General features: G+C 36.4%; 1 protein-coding gene across 1 annotated transcript in view; it reads left to right on the forward strand.

Annotated features, from left to right (window-relative positions):
• Positions 1-8,597: 8,597 nt before the first annotated feature.
• The window catches only part of LOC120551583 (neoverrucotoxin subunit alpha-like), a 34,101-nt gene continuing 19,330 nt past the window's right edge, over positions 8,598-23,368 (forward strand). Inside the window, exons 1-2 of the mRNA XM_039789069.1 lie at positions 8,598-8,618; positions 8,850-8,946. Coding sequence (XP_039645003.1) covers positions 8,598-8,618; positions 8,850-8,946 — 118 coding nt within the window. The remainder of the gene's footprint in view (positions 8,619-8,849; positions 8,947-23,368) is intronic.

Consider the following 23,368-nt stretch of genomic DNA (forward strand, 5'->3'; position numbering starts at 1 on the left):
TACATGTGTGTGTCCAGGTTCTGTTAGCCTTTGGAACTCATTTATAAATGGTTTGTAAAGCATAGAAAGTCCTCACTTTAGATGGGCTCACACAGTATACTTAACTAACCAGTAGTAACTCATGAGTTAATCATGGATTGATGTGTTGGTAAGTGCTTGTTAAAGATGTATTAACACTAACTATATTTCTGAAGGCATGTCCAAATAGAATACATGTGTGTGTCCAGGCTCTGTTAGCCTTTGGAACTCATTTATAAATGGTTTGTAAAGCATAGAAAGTACTCACTTTAGATGGGCTCACACAGTATACTTAACTAACCAGTAGTAACTCATGAGTTAATCATGGATTACATTATTGGTAAGTATTTGTAACAGATGTGTTAACACCCCAGCTATTAGTTTAGGCCTGTTTCTAAATCATAACATTTTATTTAAGACATGAACAAATGTAGGTCTAGATAGTCCGTTAATCATTAACTTCCTAGTTATAAACAACCTTTTACGTTCCTGATTAAAATTACTTAATTTACAAATGGTTAATGCATCATGTAGGAATTATTAAAAAATATACTGATAAACATTTTACATGGGCTTACTTACTATGGACCAACCATTTACTAACTGCATTTACAAATGCTTTACTGATTTGAATGAATGTAGGAACTATGCTTTACAAATGATAAACAAATAAATTACTACTAGTTTGTAGATAGTTTATAAAGGGAAAATTATTTAATTTACTAATGGTTTTTGCAATACTTAGAAAGTGTCAAACTTCTATTTATAAACATAACTTCCGAGAGCCTTATTTACTATGAACAAACCATTTATGAGTGTGTATACAAATGCTCCATTCATGAGAATTAACATAGGAGCAGTGCTTTACAAATGATGAACAAAGCATTTGGTTTATAATAGGAACATTATTTCATTTCCAAATGGTTGTTTCATTATTTGTTAAGTATAAATCATGTACTTACAAACATATTTTTCAAGATAGGCTTATTTACTATGAACAAACCATTTATAACTATGTGAATAAATGCTTTACTGATGATGAATTATGTAAGAACAATTAATTAATAATGAACAAACCATTAACTAATAGGCTTATTTACTATGAACAAACCATTTATAATTGTGTGAACAAATACTTTACTCATGATGAACTATGTATGAACAATTAATAAGTAATAATGAACAAACCATTAACTAATAGTTAACTAATGCTTAATAAATGATGAATTATGGATAGTTATTATAAAATGCTACCCTTTTTTTCTTTACTGTCATACATTAAATCAGAGTAAACGTTTTCCGTGTTAGATCAATAAATATTAACATATTTTTTGCATTTGTTAAATGTCAGAATCGGACGAGGGAGAATTTGTATTTTATTTTTTTTATCACTTCCGTCAAAGTCAGAAGTATACATACACTAAGTTGATTGTGTCTTCAAACAAAAAGAAAACTCCAGATGATTCCATTCTGAGCTTAAGAAGCTTCTGATAGGTTAATTGATTCCATTTGAGTTAATTGGTGGCACACCTGTGGATGCATATAAAGGCACACTTCAAACACAGAGCCTCTTTCTTTGACATCATGGGAAAATCAAGAGAAATCAACCAATACATCAGGAAAAGAATTGTGGACCTCCACAAGTGTGGCTCATCCTTAGGTGCAATTTCCAGATGCCTGAAGGTCCCACGTTCATCTGTTCAGACAATAATACGCAAGTATAAAAAACATGGGAATGTACAACCATCATACCGCTCAGGAAGGAGACGGATTCTGTCCCAGAGAGGAAAGTTTTTTGGTGCGAAATGTGCAAATCAATCCCAGGACAACAGCAAAAGACCTTGTGAAGATGCTAGCTGAAACTGGTAAGACCGTGTCATTATCCACAGTAAAACGAGTCCTGTACCACCATGAGCTAAAAGGTTACTCTGGGAGAAGAAAGCCATTACTTCAAAACCACCATAAAAAAAGCCAGACTACAGTTTGCAACTGCACATGGGGACAAAAATCTTAATTTCTGGAGACATGTCATGTGGTCTGACGAAAAAAAAATTGAACTGTTCGGCCATAATGATAAACGGTATATTTGGAGGAAAAAGGGCAAAGCTTTGAAGCCTCAGAACACCATCCCAACTGTGAAGTATGGGGGTGGTAGTATAATGTTGTGGGGCTGCTTTGCTGCAGAAGGGACTGGTGCACTCCACAAAATAGATTGCATCATGAGAAAAGAAAATTTTGTGGATATATTGAAGCAACATCTGAAGACAGCAGCCAGGAAGTTAAAGCTTGGGCGCAAATGGGTCTTCCAAATGGACAATGACGCCAAGCATACCTCCAAATTAGTTACAAAGTGGCTTAAGGACTACAAAGTCAAGGTATTGGAGTGGCCATCACAAAGCCCTGATCTCAATCCCATAGAACATTTGTGGGCGGCACGCAAAAGGCGAGTGCGAGCAAGAAGGCCTCCAAACCTGACCCAGTTACACCAGTTCTGTCAAGAGGAGTGGGCCAAAATTCCAGCAAACTATTGTAGAAAGCTTGTGGAAGGATACCCAAAACGTTTGGCCCAAGTGAAACAGTTTCAGGGGAAATTCTACCAAATACTAAGGAAGTGTATGTATACTTCTGACTTTGATGAAAGTGATAAAAAAAAATACATAAAAATTCTCCCTCGCTTGATTTACAAATGCAAAAAATATGTTAATATGTATTGATCTAAAACAGAAAAAGTTTACTCTGATTTAATGTATGACAGTAAAGAAATTAAAGTTTGTGTTTTTTTCTGAAGTGTATGTAAATATCTGGTTTGAACTGTATGTTTGCATACCACTTTTGAGGCCTCGCCCCAGCAATTTACAACATGGTGAGACGTAATCGGGCTGAGAAGCGGCACTTTTCAGAGGTGGAGATTGAAACCCTGATATCTCAGGTTCATTTGTACCAACGTGTGTACTATTTGGCAGCCTGAAAACTGGTATTAAAGGTTGTAGAAAGAATGCCGAATGGAAAGAGATCACTGATGCGGTCAACAGTGTTGCCGTAGTAAATTGGACTCAGCTGAAGTTTATTTAAGTTATACATCCTTGACATATGTAGGCTATCTCATGCAATATGTTTTAACAACAGGATGTGTGCAAGACTTTATAACTGTCAAGGCTATATTCATGATGCAGCTTGGAGTCCAAAACTAATATCCCTAAAGGGACGATGAAGTATAAAATGTGTGTCCTGTATTAACTGCGAGCACAAGGGTGGCTTTGTTTTGCTCCTGAAAGAGCTGCATCAAACATATTAATATTTAATTAAAGAAGTGTTGGGTAATCTGTAAACAGCAGTGAAAATGTTCTCTAAACTCAGATGTGTACACACAGGAAGCCTGTCTGAACAAACATTAAGGACAGACACACACAGACACACAGACACAGAGGACTGCATTGTAACAACAGCTCTCCTCATGGACACTCAGCATTAGTCAGAGTAACAGGGCCGGTGTCGGTGCAACAGGAGGAAAACAGAAACTGATTAACTTCCAGATAAATTCTGGGCAAAGTTCTGCTGCTTTCATGCTGGACCGAAAAGATGGTATAGACACTAGGAGTGGTGGAATGTAACTAAGTACATTTACTCCAGTACTCTACATACTGTCAGTTACTTAAAGGGCCCGTATTAGGAAACAAATCACTTTTTCTGAGATTTGGGGTGTTATTTTGTGTCTCTGGTGCTTCCACATGCATACAAACTTGGAAAAAAAACATCCATGCTGTTTTGAGTGAGATACGGTTTCTAAATGTATCCTGCCTTCAGTCTCGGGGTGAGCTGGTCAAAATCGGCAGGGCCGTCTACGTCATCGGCCGAAACATTTGAATTCTCTGAGTCTCAGGTTCTGCAGGAGACTCCCCTCCTTTTTCAGGATCCGATTCTGGTTCGAACATGTATAGTTGAACTACTGCCGCCATGTTCGTAACTTTCACACGTAGTTCTATCTAGTCACGTTAGTCTACACTCTCCCAGTTACTAATGTCTGTGCCCAAGCACTGACTAAGTGAGTATCTACTGAGCATGTGCGACTCCCACCAAAGATGGAACAGAAGTGAGATTCCTCACTCTGTAGCTAAAACAGAGAGCTCAACACACAGGGTGAAAAGAGGAGCTGCAGCAATGTGCGGTACAACAAAAATATGGTGTTTTTTTAAAATTAAACCACACAAACCTATTCTGATATAACCTCTAAATTATACAATATACTTAATATACTTATAAATTAATACAATTATGAACCTGAAAATGAGCAGAATATGACCACTAAACTTCACGTGATTGTTTTCTTTTCATGCCACTTTCTATTTATACTCAGACATTTCAGAGAGAAATATTGCACTTTTTACTCTACATACTAGGGGTGTGCATTGGCACTGCCCTCACAATTCAATTCGATTACGATTCACCAGGTAACGATTCGATTCAATTCTACGATGCATTGCGATGCATCAAAATTCTACTGCACACAACAAGGCAAATTTTATCAGTCACAAGCAGTCAGATATTGAACAACAGATTTTATTGGCTGCTATTTGTGTATTATCACTCTCCTGTATCTTTGATACAGAAGTAATTGAAACTTCACAACTTTATTGTCCACTCAAGGCCAGAAAATAAACAGTGACAAAATCCATTATGGCACTTTGCCGCATCGAAGCTGAATCGTGCATGCCCCGCATTGCGATGCATCACCGAATCGATTATTGTTGACACCACTACTACATACTACATTAATCTGACAGCTTTAGTTACTTTACACATTCAGATGTTTGCAAACAAGTTTATGAAATACCATGTTTTATTATAATGAAACTAGCCAACAAGTAACGGCCTACAAGTCCAGCTGAAATGATTAGACCATTAAACACCAAACTGTTTGGATCCTTTACACTTTCTAAAATTGGAGGATTTTCTCTGCATTGAGTACTTTACTTTTAATACTTTTAAGTACATTTTCCTGATCATACTTACATGCTTTTACTGAAGTAACATTTTCAATGCAGGACCATTACTTGTAACAGAGTATTTTTAAAGTGTGGTTTTAGTACTTTTACTTTAGTTAAAGGATCTGAAGGGTTAATAAAGACGGTATAGACACAAGCTTCACACTGAGAAATATTCTTCATGGTAGTATTCAGGCCAAAGTCTCAAGACCAACGAAACCAAGATCTAAACTTTGTGTTTAAAGTTTTAAACAACTCATTATGTCCCCTTCAATCAACCATATTAAAAGCTAATAGCAAATTTAAAGAAAGAATGTATACTTTTTACCATCAAGTACACTTAAAATTAGGTGAAACTTGGTGTGTTATTCCTGTGAGACATTCCAGTCCTTCAATAGTAATTGGAATTCTGAACCACACCTCTGCACTGCGCTCCTGCCTAATATATTGTATTTATTTTAGTTTATATTGTTATCTTAGACTTTTTTATAAGTGCACTCTTCCTACTTTGTGTTGCAACTGCAGCAAGTAATTTCCTTCAGGATAAGTTTAATCTCTAATGTTTCTTGACAATAACTCATAAGGCTTCTCATGTGTAGTGAGCCACATGTCCAAAATCTATTTCATCAAACAAAACACACTGTGACCCAGGAGGCCGCAGTTTGCGTTCCCGTTTAACGTTATTTGGATACATAACAAACGTAACTACATCATATTTCACATTATGTGTGTAATTACGTCATGTAGCCTACTTATACACAGAGGTGACATAAATACAAATGTACTGAAGCAAAAAGAGCTTTACCTGAGCCGCCTTATGGACAGCCATAGGACAATACCAAACACATCGTTGGAAAGGTCTCAACCTGGACAGTAACATATGTCAGTCTGAAGAGGATACATTACTCCTGCTTTGAAATATTGACCTCTGAACCTTGAACCCAGTCCATGTATGAAGGCTTGTCATTTAGCAACAGAAGGTGCTACACACATAAGACCAGCTGTTCTAGAAAGCTCTAGACCTCAGCTATCAGGTAGATATGGTCACCAAATTGTACCTACTGTAAGCAATGTCAAATGTGGTAATAAGCTATTTTCACCTATTTAACGATTTGATTTTTAAAATCTGATGACACCAGTGTGTTCTCCATCCCAAAAAACCCCAGGGTGTATCCAAAATTATACACTGCCAACTTCTACTTATGAGAAATATACCAATATACTTTAAAACTACAACTCCCATAAGAAACGCCACAGAAGCTGTTACAAAGCTTGTGCACTTGTAGTTCTTCCGGGGTGGGTGGGGGGACTCGTTCGGCTCCTGTGTTTCTGCTGTCTGCCGTGAAATGGCTTGATTCCATTTCAGATTGCGGCCGCCCGCCGGCCGGCCGAGCACACAATATATGAGACAAATACATGAAACTGTATTTTATTATTATAACTATCTTTATTGTTTAACTCCTCAAATACAACGTTAGAAAAAAACATCAATATTACGAATATTATATATTTTTATCATCTTATCCGCTGAGCGGGACGCAAAATTACGAATCCCACTATGGCCACGCCAAGACCCGCCCTACGAAGCAGCTTGATTGGTTAGGGTTAGGCATTTCACCTCGAGTGGTTAAGGTTAGGGTTAGGGGATTGGTCAGGGGATAGGACCTGTACGTGTAAGCATGGACCTGGCCAATAGTAGTGTGTGAATGCTATTGAAGGGCGGGTCTTGGCGTGGCCATAGTGGGATTCGTAATATCGCGAGCGGGACGTACTACGTCACTTCCGAGTTTTCCGCGGATTCGTTTAAACGTTATTATGGTTCATAACTTACTGGAACAAAACTGAGCAACGTGTTGTTGCTGGTGACACAATCACTGACTGTATATATGTATATTGAAGTGATACTGACCACTGACTGTATATATGGATATTGAAGTGATACTGACCACTGACTGTATATATGTATATTGAAGTGATACTGACCACTGACTGTATATCTGTATATTGAAGTGATACTGACCACTGACTGTATATATGGATATTGAAGTGATACTGACCACTGACTGTATATATGTATATTGAAGTGATACTGACCACTGACTGTATGTATGTATATTGAAGTGATACTGACCACTGACTGTATATCTGTATATTGAAGTGATACTGACCACTGACTGTATATATGGATATTGAAGTGATACTGACCACTGACTGTATATCTGTATATTGAAGTGATACTGACCACTGACTGTATATATGGATATTGAAGTGATACTGACCACTGACTGTATATATGTATATTGAAGTGATACTGACCACTGACTGTATGTATGTATATTGAAGTGATACTGACCACTGACTGTATATCTGTATATTGAAGTGATACTGACCACTGACTGTATATATGGATATTGAAGTGATACTGACCACTGACTGTATATATGTATATTGAAGTGATACTGACCACTGACTGTATATATGTATATTGAAGTGATACTGACCACTGACTGTATATCTGTATATTGAAGTGATACTGACCACTGACTGTATATATGGATATTGAAGTGATACTGACATTAAAGATCCGCTGATCGCTGCCCGATTCTTTCAAATGAATGGCCGCTTTGCATTGGGGGATATCGGCTTTGAATGCGTCCTGCTAGCATCATATCGTAATGTTCTGTATTACAGCATATACTGTAATATTTCACCGGTAATACGACCGAAATAATATTATTAAAGTAAAGAAATGAATACTATGATAACATCTAAATAAATGTTGATAGATGTGGCATTATAGTTTAAAAAATATAAATAAACAAAAAAGCAACCCAGCTTCCCTGGCCGAAATAGACCGAAATAATAACATTAAAATAAATACATATAAACCATGATAATATCTCGTGAATAATCTTGATTAAAACAGCAGTTATTGGGCTAAAAATACCAATAATAACTGTCACAGATTTCGAGTTAAGGGGCGGGGGGCGTGTTTTTTTCTTTTGTCGATATCCGACGGTGAGGGAATAACATGAATGTCTATCTGACCCCCTCGTCGAAAAATAACGTCAAGGGTACCCCTATTTCATTGAAACTTGACGCCAGGGTCCTTGACCATGCGTCAAACATTTGACAAGTAGGGAGTGAGACTGTCTTGGGCTTTGGCTTTTAGTGGCTGCACGCTGACAGATGAGTTAAAACATCGACATCCTCGTGAAGCAGAATGTCGTACAGAATTGTTTAATTTGATTTAAATACCTTCAGTCACGGACAAAGGGAAATGTCATCCATCCATCCATCTTCGGGTCGCGGGGCCAGCAGCTCCAGCAGGGGACCCCAAACTTCCCTTTTCTGAGCCACATTAGCCAGCTTTGACTGGGGGATCCCAAGGCGTTCCTAGGCCAGGTTGGAGATATTATCCCTCCAACGAGTCCTGGGTCTTCACCTAGGCCTGCTCCCAGCTGGACGTGCCTGGGAAACCTCCCACCCCGCCAATACCTGGCAAAGAGCCAACACTTTAATGCACCTCAGACTTGGTAGAATCAGCAAGTGTACAGAATTGCTGAGTCAAAGAGGACCTGACACCTGCCAGAACCAATGGGAGAATACTGCGGCAGAGTAGAATGGTATATTAACTGTCAAGACAAAGGAATCGGAGCCACTTTCTGCGGAGCTTTCAGAGCGATGTAGACTGTTGCCCCCAGCTGTCAATCCTGTACCCTTTTTTTTGCCTTATTGCTTGGAACTAAATCTTAACAGAAGGAGAGAAGTTGTAGTGACTTTTTAATCTTCTCCTCAACAAACAAACTTGCTACAAGTACTGAAGGCTGTGTTCACTTTTCTCAACAGGTTGGAGAAATTGCCTCAGATAAGACTGTTGCTGCCCTGGGTCGACCTTTCACCCTGGGAATGCTCTATGATGCTCGGAGAGATCAACTGATCCCAGGTAAGACTACATTGAAAATATTTCTAAATCTGTCACAATAACTATTCAGCCCTAATCCTATAACCTAACCCTATGAAAATAATTAGCAAATTCCTTGTAATTCTACTATGTAGTTGTGACCATTTATTAGTTGACTATATTATGGATGCATGATAAATTGTTGGTATATTATCCTGAATAGAATATGAACAATTGAAATGTAAATACTGATGTAGAATTTCAGCCGATTATTACGTCCGTAGAGCCATTTTTACAACATCCCTGGACTAGGGTTGCCCTATTTGTGTAAATGCTGATTCAACACAATTCTCTCTCTCTCTCTCTCTCTCTCTCTTTCTCTCTCTCTCTCTCTCTCCGCCTGCCTGGCTCTCTCTCCCTCCCTTTTTCCCTGTCTGTCTCTCTCTCTCCCTCGCTCACTCACTCAATTACTCAGCAGAGAAGCAAGTTTTATTGATATTACGCATTTTAATTATTATTATAACTGATGTTATATAATAATCTCCAGTTACTAATATTTTTATATTAATAAGGTATACTTCAGAATAAACAAATGAAATGCTTTCCAAACAGTGTTCTTAATTTAATGAAAAATAATTGTATTCAATCAAAAAAAAATTAAAATTTTCAACATTTTCCTATTATCTTTTGACCACATTTAAACTGTTCCTGCAAGTTGAGCCCAGAGAGCAGTGCAGTAGCAACTGTTACTCCAAAATGCTAGTGTATGGCCATAAAGCCTGAGAAATGTGAAGGCAGCTGCAATCAGCATCCACCTGGAAATTAAAAGACAAACTTTGACTCAATTATATACAATATTTGATTCTGATATCATACACATGTATTTAATAATTATGACTGTTTTGATGCACAAATGGAAGGAACGGATATGAATTCATGTGAGAAATGAATTGATTGACATAAGAAGAGAAAGTGGAAAATCACAACCTTACCTAATGTGGGTCTGACTGGTCATCTGGTCTGCCTGCGTTGCAGTGACCTAATCATAATAAAACAACATTAAGCAAAGACGTAGCATGGATTTTAATAAACTAATGGTGTCCCAACATGAGTAGTCAGGAATGTGCAGGTTCCCTTATGGATGTCATTATTGCTTATCAGACACTGGATAATGTTTGCTACCTGACAAAATACATTTTCTTTATAGTTATTCTGCTAAAGTTTAATTCAGGTCTCAATTTTCTGCATTCAAAGACTTCCTCAGCCATCACTTTTGGTGCTTAGATCTTCCTTTCTGCTTAACTACCACTCGCCTCACTTGAACTTTTTAAGACAAATTTCCGTCAAGTGTGTGTGTTTTCTGGTGAAGTCCTGGATATCTTCTCCATCCCCACCTGTGCCGAGGCTAACAGTGTTCCAGGCTTTCCTGCCAACTTCTCCTAATGCATAGTGAATGTCGTTGTCAGGCCTGATCAGGCAGAGCAGCAGGGAGGAGTTGAGGAGCAGGAGGTGGGGGAGGCGTTTGGATCGGATGGTCAGGACGAGGTGAATTTACTCCGGTTTTCATTGATCCAATTCTTCACGTCATTTATTCCTACCCTCTAATACGATTTTTGTCAAAACTAAACCAGAGAATGTAACTGTCGCGGTTGTGGACATGTCAATAACATTGTGAAACAGTTGCAGTTTGGTTAGGTTTAGATTCAAACTACTTGGATTAGAAAATGATCGTGGTTTGGGTTAAAATCAGATGTTACTTTACTTCTGTTTACGCAGTTGAGTCTGGCAAGCTGAAGACAATATGTATATAGCTTATTTTTCTATAGTGCTCCTCCAGAAAGCTAAATAAAGGAAGAGAAGCATGTGCAGGGGACACTGTACTGCTCATGTGATCAGGCACCAATGCACATTTCCACAACCTGTAAAACTATCTGTGAAGATGCTTTGCTACATAATGTGTTATTGTCGGCATGATTGACTCGCTGTAATAACTATTATTATCTTCAAGTTTCCTCTCTGAGATCCTTATCATTTGATCTAGTGGAATTGTACTTTTGAAAACACTGATCAACACCTGCACCAACAAGCAGTTGGTGCAGTTCCTTATCAGTTTGACACAGCCCTGCGGTTCAATTAGTCCCTGCGCTGTGAAAATACTTTTATATATAGTTTTTTTTAAAGTTAATGGGTAGACATCCTTCCACAGCTTTAAAAATATTCTCTGTATGTATTTTTCATCTGGATCTGCCCCGCTGTGTGTGTGTGTGTGTGTGTGTGTGTGTGTGTGTGTGTGTGTGTGTGTGTGTGTGTGTCTTGACATACATGTAAAAATATCCAGTGTTAGCTTCTTATGACCTTAAAGCAACAGTAGTTTCAAATCATAACAAGAGTTAGCTCAAGAAACTTTACAGATAGAGTAGATCTAGTTACAAAGACCCAACAATCCAGTAATTCCGCCAAGAGCAAGCATTTAGTGCGACAGTGGCGAGGAGAAACTCCCTTTTAGGGAGAAACCTGGGACAGACCCAGGCTCTTGGTAGGCGGTGTCTGACGGTGCCAGTTGGGGGTGTGGTGAACAGTGGTTTCTGCTGTAACCACAAACAGGTTTTGTGTGTGTGTGTGTGTGTGTGTGTGTGTGTGTGTGTGTGTGTGTGTGTGTGTGTGTGTGTACTTGACAAAGATGTCAAATATATCCAGTGTTAGCTTCTTATGACCAGGGCTCTCAAGTTTTGAACATAGTTCAGAGTGAGATTTTGTCGGCAGGGGCTTGGGTGGGGACTGATCTGATAAATAACACATAAATTTGTACAAATACTTTTTTTTAATTTAATTGAGCATTCATGTGTGTGTGTGTGTGTGTGTGTGTGCGCAATAATCAATACTATGCATTTTCTGGATAAAATAAAATGAAATAGCCTAGGCCAAAGGTTTTCATAAAGGGGGCCGGGATAGCCTGGGTAAACCCTGACGAACTTCTGGCAAGTCAGTCTGGCCAAGAGCCCATTCATACCCATTTCCAATCTCCCCAAAATCAAAGCACCAATCACAACCGTTGAGGCGGGCTTTACGCGACGACGATAGCGCAGTGACGGCGAGCAGCTTTTTGTTTACATTCAACATGACGGCTACCAAAGCTCAGCATCAGCTGGATTGTTGATCTGATTGGTTGAAGGACTATCCAAAGCGCCCAGAGGCATTTGAGCGGCGTCCGTTGGTGACGCCCCTTTGGAAATGAGCTGTCAATGAACCTTTGCCAGACCCACTCTCAGTTACAGCTGAGAAAGGTCCGGTGTCAACCAGACTAGGGCCGGGAGGTTGTGCGGTAAAAATAAAAGGAAAGAAAAAACTATAAATATTCAAAATTATTATGGGTATTGTTATAAAAGTATTATGGGTAAGCCTATTATAAAATGGGTATCTTTATGAAAATATAAAACTGTCAGAGTAGCCCTGCAGCCGATTCAACATGTAGTAATAATAATAATAATAATAATAATAATAATAATAATAATAATAATAATAATAATAATAGGCGCAAAAGCTACCCAGTGTTTCCTCTATGTTGATTTCTGCCGCCACAGTATCAGAAATAGGGCAGACGCACAACAGGGTTTCCGAAGCTAGTGAGCCTAGCTTGTTAATGCTAGCACTGACTCTCAGGTACTTGTTACTTTTCATTTGATGTCAACACCTGCTACTGTATTAGAGACCCGGCCCTAACCAACTTGGTGCCCTAAGCAAGATTTCAGCTGTTGCCCGTTGTATTGCAGCTAATTCCACTGTCAGTCACAATGTTTAAACACCTAAAGAAAAATATTATACAGCTGTATGTTTTACAGCTTCTTTATTTCAAAATAAAAATACATCTCAACGAAAAATAATACAATGATATCCATGATGCAGCATCACTTGGCTGAGCCCATGGGATAGCAGGGGATGGAGTTAAAAGTGCATCTGTAAAGAAAGGATGAGCCTTTTTGAAAAAAGGGGTATTTTACAATATACTGTGAATAAAGAAGGTGCTTTGAAACCCAGTTAATAATTGCACCTAAACCTTATTACAGCCTATAAAATCCTAAACAGCAAAAATAATTATTTTTTAGCATTCTGGATGCGGGCGGAATTACTTTTTTGTTATTGTTCACTAAAACTTGTTTTTGAATCAGTCTATACCAAGACAATTTTAAGATTTAGACAATAGCTTGAAAAACTACTAAATCTGCTAATAATAACTTGTGAGCAATTCTTGTATAAAATGCATACATACATACATATTAAGGCCTGTTTACGGTGTGTTTTAGCTGGGATGCCGTTCACAGACACCAGAATGAAGGAGTTCACAGTAATGTTCATCAGGCAGTAATAAAGTACATTCAGTTCACGTTTGCCCAAAATATTAACACTGCATATATACCTCACTTGCAAATACATTTATACTTCACTTGTGCATACCCAGGTAAAAAATTAGTATACTTTAGTGTATTAGAAATATGAATGAAGTACATGAAGTATAAAACAAGTATGCTTCTACTTGTTGTGCTTTATTTAAAGAGTATTTAATATGTACTTTTTAAAAGTATACTTCAAAATAGATGTAATTAAGTTCAACTTCAGAGTCCAAAAAGTAAGTATACTAATTTACCAGTAATCAAATTATTTTTTAAATGTACTTTTTGAAAGTGTATTTTTTTGTTAATGTATTTTAAATAGTATAGAAGTTTATTTTTTTTAAGTGTATTAAATTTGACATACTTAGAGTGGCAATTCAGTGTACTTATGGGAAGTATATTTTTGGAAATATAATTGTTAGTATACTTTTTAAAGTGTACTATGATCTCACTTCATTAGAAGTGTGACTTCTGTACACTTTATACAGTACACTCTAAAATAAGTGTATTTTTAGTGGCATATCAGAGTACTTTCATAAAATATGTTAAAAATACAAAATGTATAGTGGTAACTTAGTGTACACTTATAATAAGTACACTTATTTTTAATACAGAGTTAGTATAATTTTTGAAAGTGTACACTAATTTCACTTCATCAGTAGTGTAATCTTAGTACACTGTAAACAAAGTGCACTAAATATAAGTGTACTTGTTAGCATATCAAAGTACACTGAAAAAAATAAATAGCAGGTCTTTGAATTTACAAAAATGAATTTAGAATATGCTACGGAATTCATTTATATTCCTTTCAAGAACATGGTTCAATCTTGTAGACTTCAGGTGTTTTTGTATAGATTCCTTTTGCGTTGATTGAAATTGATTGAATTGAACATTTTAAATGATCGAATTAAGTTTGGTCACTACCCGAAATTGGTATATTTGAATCAAATGGCGCCAGGAAGTGTAGGTGGCACTTCCCGGCACTGACACCAACCGTTTATATACTGTCTATCTATGCTGCCAACACAGCCAAACTGTTTCAACAAGGACATCGCCAAAACAAGAAGGATGTTGAGTATGTGTTGGCTGCGTGCAGGATTAATTCTACAGCAGCCATGTGTTGTCTTCTTCACAAAAAGTAAGTTAGCATCAATCAAAATTATTTTTTCTTGTTCATAATGTTTTTGTACTGCATGTAACGCGTTACAAAAGTCCGTTCACTTGTTTGTGCATTCTATAAATATATCGGTTTTCTTGTAACTAAGTTAGCTAATACCATCACTAACTAGTAACTACTTAGTCTAGCATTAATAATTGTGTTTCTCCCCACGGTCCTGCTCCTAACAACGGTATTTCAATGTAGCTAACGTAATGTTAATGGCAGCCGGTGAAGAGGAGCCAGTCAGCCTCATAAGAATGAGTGTTAAGTGGTCGGGTTTAGTTCGGAACACATTTAGATTACATTGATGCTGATGTAACGCGACTTTATGTAACAAAAAAAAGGTCCGTCGAGTTGTTTGGGCATAACGTTATATGTTGGTTTGCTAATAGCTAAGGTTAGCTAGCTAAGACCACAGGCTTAGCTACAAGTTCAATGTAACGTCGGGTAGAAACGAACGAGTGTTGTAGCTAAAGGTGTCGGTTATTCAGTTACAGACTGTGTGTGTGTGTGTGTGTGTGTGTGTGTGTGTGTGTGTGTGTGTGTGTGTGTGTGTGTGTGTGTGTGTGTGTGTTGATTATATGCGGGAGGGTGCTGCTGACATGAAAATGTATCGGGGCAACTGACGTTAGCACAGTGTATGGGAACTCTTTTTTTTTTTTTTTTTTTTTTTTTTTTTTTTTTTTTTTACCATGTCATTTTCCTAAATCTCTCTCCACTCTTGCACACTAAAGAAGCCCTCCATAAATCATTAAGTTTTCATACTAAAAGGCAGCGTTTTTAAGGTCGGACTCAAACTGGATTTTTAGCCCACCTTTGTGTCTTTGTTGTGTGCTTTATTTTGTGTGGTCTTTTAATTATTGAGTCAATGTGCTTTGTTCACCTCACTGATTCTAAATGTTTTCTTTCATAGGATCCTATTTGAACAGCATACACAATCAAATGCTTTATAGTGGTAAGTGCTGTCATATTTGTTTTTTCTTTGTATATTTCCTAAAATAATTGAAAGTTACAGATGGAAACATTTATTTGTTTCTCAATTGTTTACAAATGAAAATGGACCTACTCTCACATGTATTGCCAATTTAAACTTTAACAGTATCAGAAACATTAAAACACCAACTGGCTGTTTAGTGTTATTTCTTTTTTTGAAAAACATTACGATTTTAGAGTTGTGGAAAGGTTATGTAATGTTATAGGTTATATTTTATATACCACAATTTATTGGCAAGAACGGCAAGGCCCAACGTCTACTTATTTTTCATCTTTCTCCTACTATATTCATCTTTTTGTCTCAGTTTTAACCTTTCCTCTATTTATTTTCTTACTTATCTTCATATTTGTATCTTTCTTTGTCTTTACTGTCAATCTCTTTCCTACGTGTTTGGAGTTGACAGCAAGGCTAGTACCTTTGTACTAACCATGTTGTAATATTCTTAGAGAAATATGTACCCATATGACAGTGTACACCAGTTGACTTGTGTTCAAAAAAAACAATGCAATCCACATGTTTATTACAGTTAATAATAATTAAATAATCTAAGTACTACTAAGTGTGGTAAAGCCACATAGTTTTGCAATCTGCACTTTAGTTTGTGTGATTTGTTTCTGACTTTCATATGAATGTTTACACCAGGCTTGGTCAGTGCTCAATATACTACTGTGATTGAAGTAGTTAAATAAAAGATGTCATTCATATAAATTCATGCATCACCTAATTTCATCATCACATCCAGACCTGGCCTCCAGGAAATAATCTTAATCTATCTAATATTGTGTTGTTCATACTATACAAGGATGTATTACTTGTCTTTGTTGAATAATACAGAAGACAAAGAGCTTAAAAAATTATTGCATATTAAATTGCAATCACAATATTTGTGGAAAAAAATCACAATTAGATTATTTTCTAAAATCGTTAGCCCTACTTACTACTCCCTTATGATTTAATACTTGTGTATTTGTTTCTCGATTGGTCTTATTGACTGCCTTTTTCTTCTTCTTTTATTAATAGGGCATGGATGAAGACGCCATCAACGAGGCCACTGAAGAAACCAGTGTTGGGATTTATGTTCTTAAAGAACATGCTTCAAGTGATGAACCAGGGGACATTGGTATTGTCCTTGAAGGCATCAAGATGTTGCAAGATCTTTATAATGTAGCATTACCTGTTGCTACGCTGTTTGGACTAATGTACAGTATGCCCTGAACTTCAGCTACCCTGCTCGCCTTCGATCCAAAAGATTTGCATGGAACTTGAGGAGGGAAACTTACCAACAAAGCACTTGCTCTAAAAAACAGGCTCTTCCAGTGAAAGGGCCAGAGAGACTGCGCCATCAACCAAACAGCGTAGTTGTCCCTAAAGGCATCGTTGGTATGGCTGTACTCTTTGGACTAGGTTTTTTTTGTTTGAATTAACTGGACAGGATTTGCATGGAGCTGCATGGAAATAACCTTTTGCAAACCAAGCAAAAGTTTTCTCTCTAGAAAACAGACTACATTAAAGACCAACAGGCATCTTTGGTACTGCTATACCAGATGGAATTTATTTATTTTTTTACACAGGGTTAAAAAATGTTGTCATTTGAAAAACTATTTTGAAAACAGAGTGCACAATTTAAAGGGTAACTTTGGGTTTTTCAACTTGGACCCTATGTTCCTCTGTTGTTGTTACTGTTGGGAACAACGATCCTTGTATGTTTGGTCCAGTATATTAGCGGAGTAGGCCGGTCAACGATAACAAGTTTTGCTGGATGCGATAAATTGTCCCAGAAATTATTGTGATAAACCATAATTTTGTCGTCCTGAGACCATTTTCATCTAATATAATGATAATGGCATAATAATGCAGGTACACTTTTTCAAAGATCAATAAACTTTTATTTCTAAGGAATTTTTAACACTAGAACTGGAAGACATCGTCCACAGCGGTGTATGTCCGAGCACGGCGGATATCGCTCATATTCTTTCTCTTTTTTTTTTTTTTCTATTGACGCTGCCTTTACTGTTCAAGGGTCCTGCTTTTGCCAATATCTGCTTTTGTGTTTTACTTTTGTGTCAATAATAAAGATCCTTTTCTGAAATGCAATTTATAATCTGTTGATGTAATGCACTTGAACTGAATTGTAATATAATACACTTGTAGTGTAATAGCAACATTCATGCTTAAGTATAACAAAATGGGGATAAAAGTACAGATGAAATATACTTCAAACAATTTGTTTCTACCTTACACTATAATAACATTGCACTGAAAGTACGTGTTTATGATGTTTAGGTTGTAATTGAACTTCACTTCAAACACATTATTATTGTCATAGTGGGACACTTTAAAAGCACTAAATATAGTTATGAAGTGCATTTGTAGATCACTTGAAATATCAGAGAGGCATACTAAATTAACATAGTTTATAGTAATTATAAGTATGATAGCAGTATGAACAAAATATACTTAAACGCAACTGTAAGTTGCGCTGCAATGCCTTTTTAAGTGTATTTCAATAAGAATGGCAATACAATGCAATTGTACTGTAAGTGTGCTTAATTGCTCATGAATCTTGATTTTCAGTAGTGTATTTTAGTGCACTTGAAGTTTAAAAAAAGTTGTTCCATTTTAGTATACTATTTACACTTGAAGTGTAGTCAAATAGATGTTAAGTTCAAGTTAATACATAATTGAATACACTTCACTATACTTGGATTTGACGAAAATAGTACAAAATTTAGAAAATATACTTAGTACACTTTATTAAAGTATATTTTTAATAGAACTTTTTTTCACCTGGGTACATACATACTTCACTTGCGCATACATAAATACTTCACTTGCACATACATATATACTTCACTTGCAGATACATATATACTTCACTTGCGCATGCGTATATACTTCACTTGCAGATACATATATACTTCACTTGCGCATGCGTATATACTTCACTTGCATTTACATATATACTTCACTTGTGCATACATACAGTATGTACTTTACTTGCGCATACATATATACTCTACTTGCAGATGCATATATACTTCATACAATTTGACTTATTGACATTGCCTATAACAAACTTACTTTTTCAACCCAAAAATCATTTCCTAAAATAGTATTTTTGCTTGGATTCAGAACGTAACCATGTGTGACGTTAATTTGAAGGTGCTACAACAAGGTGGCAAACCAACCGCCAATAACATAAATAAAGAGGTTGAGACACGTGGAGGCAACTTTATAATAACTATCCATAATTCATCATTTATTAAGCATTAGTTAACTATTAGTTAATGGTTTGTTCATTATTACTTATTAATTGTTCATACATAGTTCATCATGAGTAAAGTATTTGTTCACACAATTATAAATGGTTTGTTCATAGTAAACAAGCCTATTAGTTAATGGTTTGTTCATCATTATTAATTAATTGTTCTTACATAACTCATCATCAGTAAAGCATTTGTTCACATAGTTATAAATGGTTTGTTCATCATTTGTAAAGCACTGCTCCTATGTTAATTCTCATGAATAAAGCATTTGTATACACACTCATAAATGGTTTGTTCATAGTAAATAAGTCTCTCGAAAATTATGTTTATAAATAGAAGTTTGACACTTTCTAAATATTGCAAAAACCAGTGGTAAATTAAATAATTTTCCCTTTATAAACTATCTACAAACTAGTAGAAATTTATTTGTTTATCATTTCTAAAGCATAGTTCCTACATTCATTCTAATCAGTAAAGCATTTGTAAATGCAGTTAGTAAATGGTTGGTCCATAGTAAGTAAGCCCATGTAAAATGTTTGGTAACACTTTACTTGACAGTACCGACATAACTATGACATGACACTGTCATGAATGTGTCATAAACCTTATAAACAAGTCATAAACGTTTATGACTTCTGTCATTAAGTGTCATTCGGTTTTTGTCATGACAAGTTGACATTGTTGGGCTTGTCTTGATTATGACAACTTGACATTAATCAAAGTGATATTACCAGAAGTTGTCTTGGTCATGACAACTTGACATTAAATTGTCTTGATTATGACACTTTTGACATTAATCAAAGTGTCATTACCAGAAGTTGTCTTGGTCATGACAAGTTGACATTAAATTAGTTTGGGATGTCTTTGTAATGACAACTTGACATTAACCAGGATGACATTACCAGAGGATGTTTTTGTTGCGACAGCCCCACATAAACAGAAATTCACCTCTTTTTGTATTCATGACATTTTGACCTAATGATTATTATAATTAGATGTGCAAGATTAGAGACCAATTCTAGCACTTTTTCAGATAGATGTCTGACAGGAAATTTCACAAAACTGGGTGTTATGACACTGTTATGACAGTGTAACTAATAAATATTTTGACCTCAAGTAGTGGTACCAGGGTTCTAAATTAGCACCGTTTACCAGCCAAATGCTGTTGAAATATGCAAGTGGCTGGTAGATTTGCTTCACTCACCAGCCAAAAAACCCAATGGTAATCTATTGAATGGCTGGTAATATTTGAACATTCATTAGCCATTTGGCTGGTAGACGAAAATGTTAATTTTGAAGCCTGAGTGGTACCAATTGTATTTGTCATTAAGATATCATTGATAGGACTTGCTGTCATGACAATATTATGACAGTGTAACTAATACATATTTTGACCTCAAGTAAAGTGGTGCCAATTGTATTTGTCATTAAGATATCATTGATAGGACTTGCTGTCATGACAACATTATGACAGTGTAACTAATACATATTTTGACCTCAAGTAAAGTGGTACCAATTGTATTTGTCATTAAGATATCATGGATAAGACTTGCTGTCATGACAACATTATGACAGTGTAACTAATAAATATTTTGACCTCAAGTAAAGTGGTACCAATTGTATTTGTCATTAAGATATCATAGATAAGACTTGCTGTCATGACAACATTATGACAGTGTAACGAAAACATTCTTTGACCTCAAGTAAAGTGGTAACATTTTTATTTGTCATTAAGATATCATAGATAAGACTTGCTGTCATTACCACATTATGACAGTGTAACAAATACATTCTTTGACCTCAAGTAAAGTGGTAACATTTTTATTTGTCATTAAGATATCATAGATAAGACTTGCTGTAATTACCACATTATGACAGTGTAACGAATACATTCTTTGACCTTAAGTGGTGCCAATTGTATTTGTCATTAAGATATCATTTATAAGACTTGCTTTCATGACAACATTACGACAGTGTAACTAATACATATTTTGACCTCAAGTGGTACCAATTGTATTTGTCATTAAGATATCATAGATAAGACTTGCTGTCATGACAACATTATGACAGTGTAACTAATACATATTTTGACCTCAAGTAAAGTGATACCAATTGTATTTGTCATTAAGATATCATGGATAAGACTTGTTGTCATGACAACATTATGACAGTGTAACGAAAACATTCTTTGACCTCAAGTAAAGTGGTAACATTTGCATTTGTCATTAAGATATCATAGATAAGACTTGCTGTCATTACCACATTATGACAGTGTAACAAATATATTCTTTGACCTCAAGTAAAGTGGTATTAATATACACAGAAATATGGCATACATACAGATAAACTAACTGAAAAAATAAAGTGTGCACACAAAAGAAACCCTTTTCAGTTCTATGAGCTCAATTGTTCTTTGATGACAAGAGTTCAGAGATGTTCAACATTGGGGCCCATATGAGTTTGGTTTCCGTTTGTCCTTCCACCATGAAGAATGAATCAAGGGAAATCCGTCTACGTTCAGAGTCTCGATCCTGAACTGGGAATCTCTAAACCCTGGAAGTCTCTGGGATGTGAAGAATCGATGTGATTCAATATCCCTCTGTGGACTGGGCCTCCCCTGCGTAGCCTTTTCACCTCCTCCACCTGTAGATAAGGCCAAAACATTTCTCTCAAATACTATTCAGTAATAAAATCAATTGCTTAGGCTACAATGAAAATAAAATGAGGTCATATTTCAGTTAACCCCTATTGAAATATCTAAACCTCTATTCAGTTTGTACAACCGTTCTTAAATTTCTTCTCTTAGGTATTAAACGTATATAAATCCCTTTCATGTAACAAAAGCACATTTATATTAATAGGCAACCTTTATACAAACAATGCATTTCTAATTCAAGTTGTATGGAACCTTAGTAACTTTAACACTATCCTAAATTTAATTGCATAAATTGCATGTAAACATCTCTCAAATTGTATTATTTTCCCATAACTTAAGCTACAGTGTTGTAATCTAGAGGCATTAAGACTTGCATGCTTATTTATCCCTCCCTCTAACTGTAGAAAGAATGCACTAAAAATTTGCCTCTTTAAGTTAGCTACTTCACCATAAACTCACAATTTGTACTAACATTCATTCAACAAAATATCCACAGCTAGCAATAGTGTTGAAAAGCAACATTATACTTTCCATAACCAATAGATATAATCATTAGCCATTTCACAGGCAATATGCAGTAGCTAGTCTGCTAGCCTTTTGTGGCTAATTACCCTATTAACATATGAATACAGCACCTTAGCTAACCCGTTAGCTTAATGCTATTAGCACCGATTAGCATGGATGCTAGCAAACTCTAGTGTTAAGGAGTGACTCACCATTTTGCTGCCTATAACTCCGTGACGATAGTTGATTCAGGCACAGCTCTCTTTCACTCTATTTACAACAAGGTATAGTCAGTATTAGATATTATTTAGTATTTAGTATGTAGAATTGATTTATTTCACTAACTGCCGTTCTTTTAATCTTACTGAGTGAATAACGGTAGCATCCTCCTATTTACCTGAAAGCTTGAAAAACACTTTGATGGGCTTGTAAATAAGCCAATGGGTGAACTTGGGTCCGTGAGCTGACCAATCAGATTTACGTCTCCTCACATCCCTTTTAGCGTCTGCATCAGAATGTAGGAGGCTGCCAGTATTCACTCAGTAAGATAAAAAAAGAACGCCAGTTAGTGAAATGAATCAATTCTACATACCAACTACTATCTAATACTGGCTATACCTTGTTATAAATAAAAAAAATTGTGCCTGAATCAGCTATCGTCACGGAGTACACTAGAGTTTGCTAGCATCCATGCTTATCGGTGCTAATAGCATAAGCTAACGGGTTACTAAGGGCTATATCATATGCTAATAGGTAATTAGCCACAAAAGAGCAGGCAGTGCATATATGCCTGTGAAAAGGGCTAATGATTATATCTATTAGTTATGGAAAGTAATGCTGCTTTCAACACTATTGCTGTTATTGTTGAATGAATGTTAGGACAAATTGTGAGTTAACTTTTTAAAGATGCGGTAGGTAAGTCTTATAAAAACTAACTTTCTGTCATATTTGCTGAAACTGACCCTATGTTCCAGTAGAACTACATGAATTATGTAAAAAAAAAAAGACAGCTCCTCTGGCACCTCCTCCAGTCTGTGGTGCCATTGGCAAAATTCTACCGCTCCCGGTCGATTTTCTCCAATCAGGGCCACAGGGGTGGTCAATCTGCCTGTCAATCACTGCTCAGGCACCGTATATAATAGGCGTTCTCCCCTCGCCCCTCCCTGTACGAGCTGCAGAAAAGTTTTCCAAAACTCCGTGAATAATGGAGTGGCTTTTCAGAGGTGGCGTCCTGCAGGATTTTAAAGATCTGGAGAACGATGCAGATGTAGCCACATTTCCTCTCAACAGGTAACATTATTACCATGAATGATTTATCTTTCACTTGGTTATTAGTAGTCAAAGTCCACAAAGCTACGTTGGTGAGGATGATAGTAACGTTAGCACAGTGGTCGGTCGATATGATGCTGTACGGTAGCCTGCTAGTTAGCATCGTTTTACTGTTGGTGAGTAAAGTTAACGTTGTGTTAGTGTTTTAGTTATTGAAGATGTTGTCTG

The sequence above is a fragment of the Perca fluviatilis genome, chromosome 21, assembly GCF_010015445.1.
Source record: "Perca fluviatilis chromosome 21, GENO_Pfluv_1.0, whole genome shotgun sequence".
NCBI lineage: Eukaryota > Metazoa > Chordata > Actinopteri > Perciformes > Percidae > Perca > Perca fluviatilis.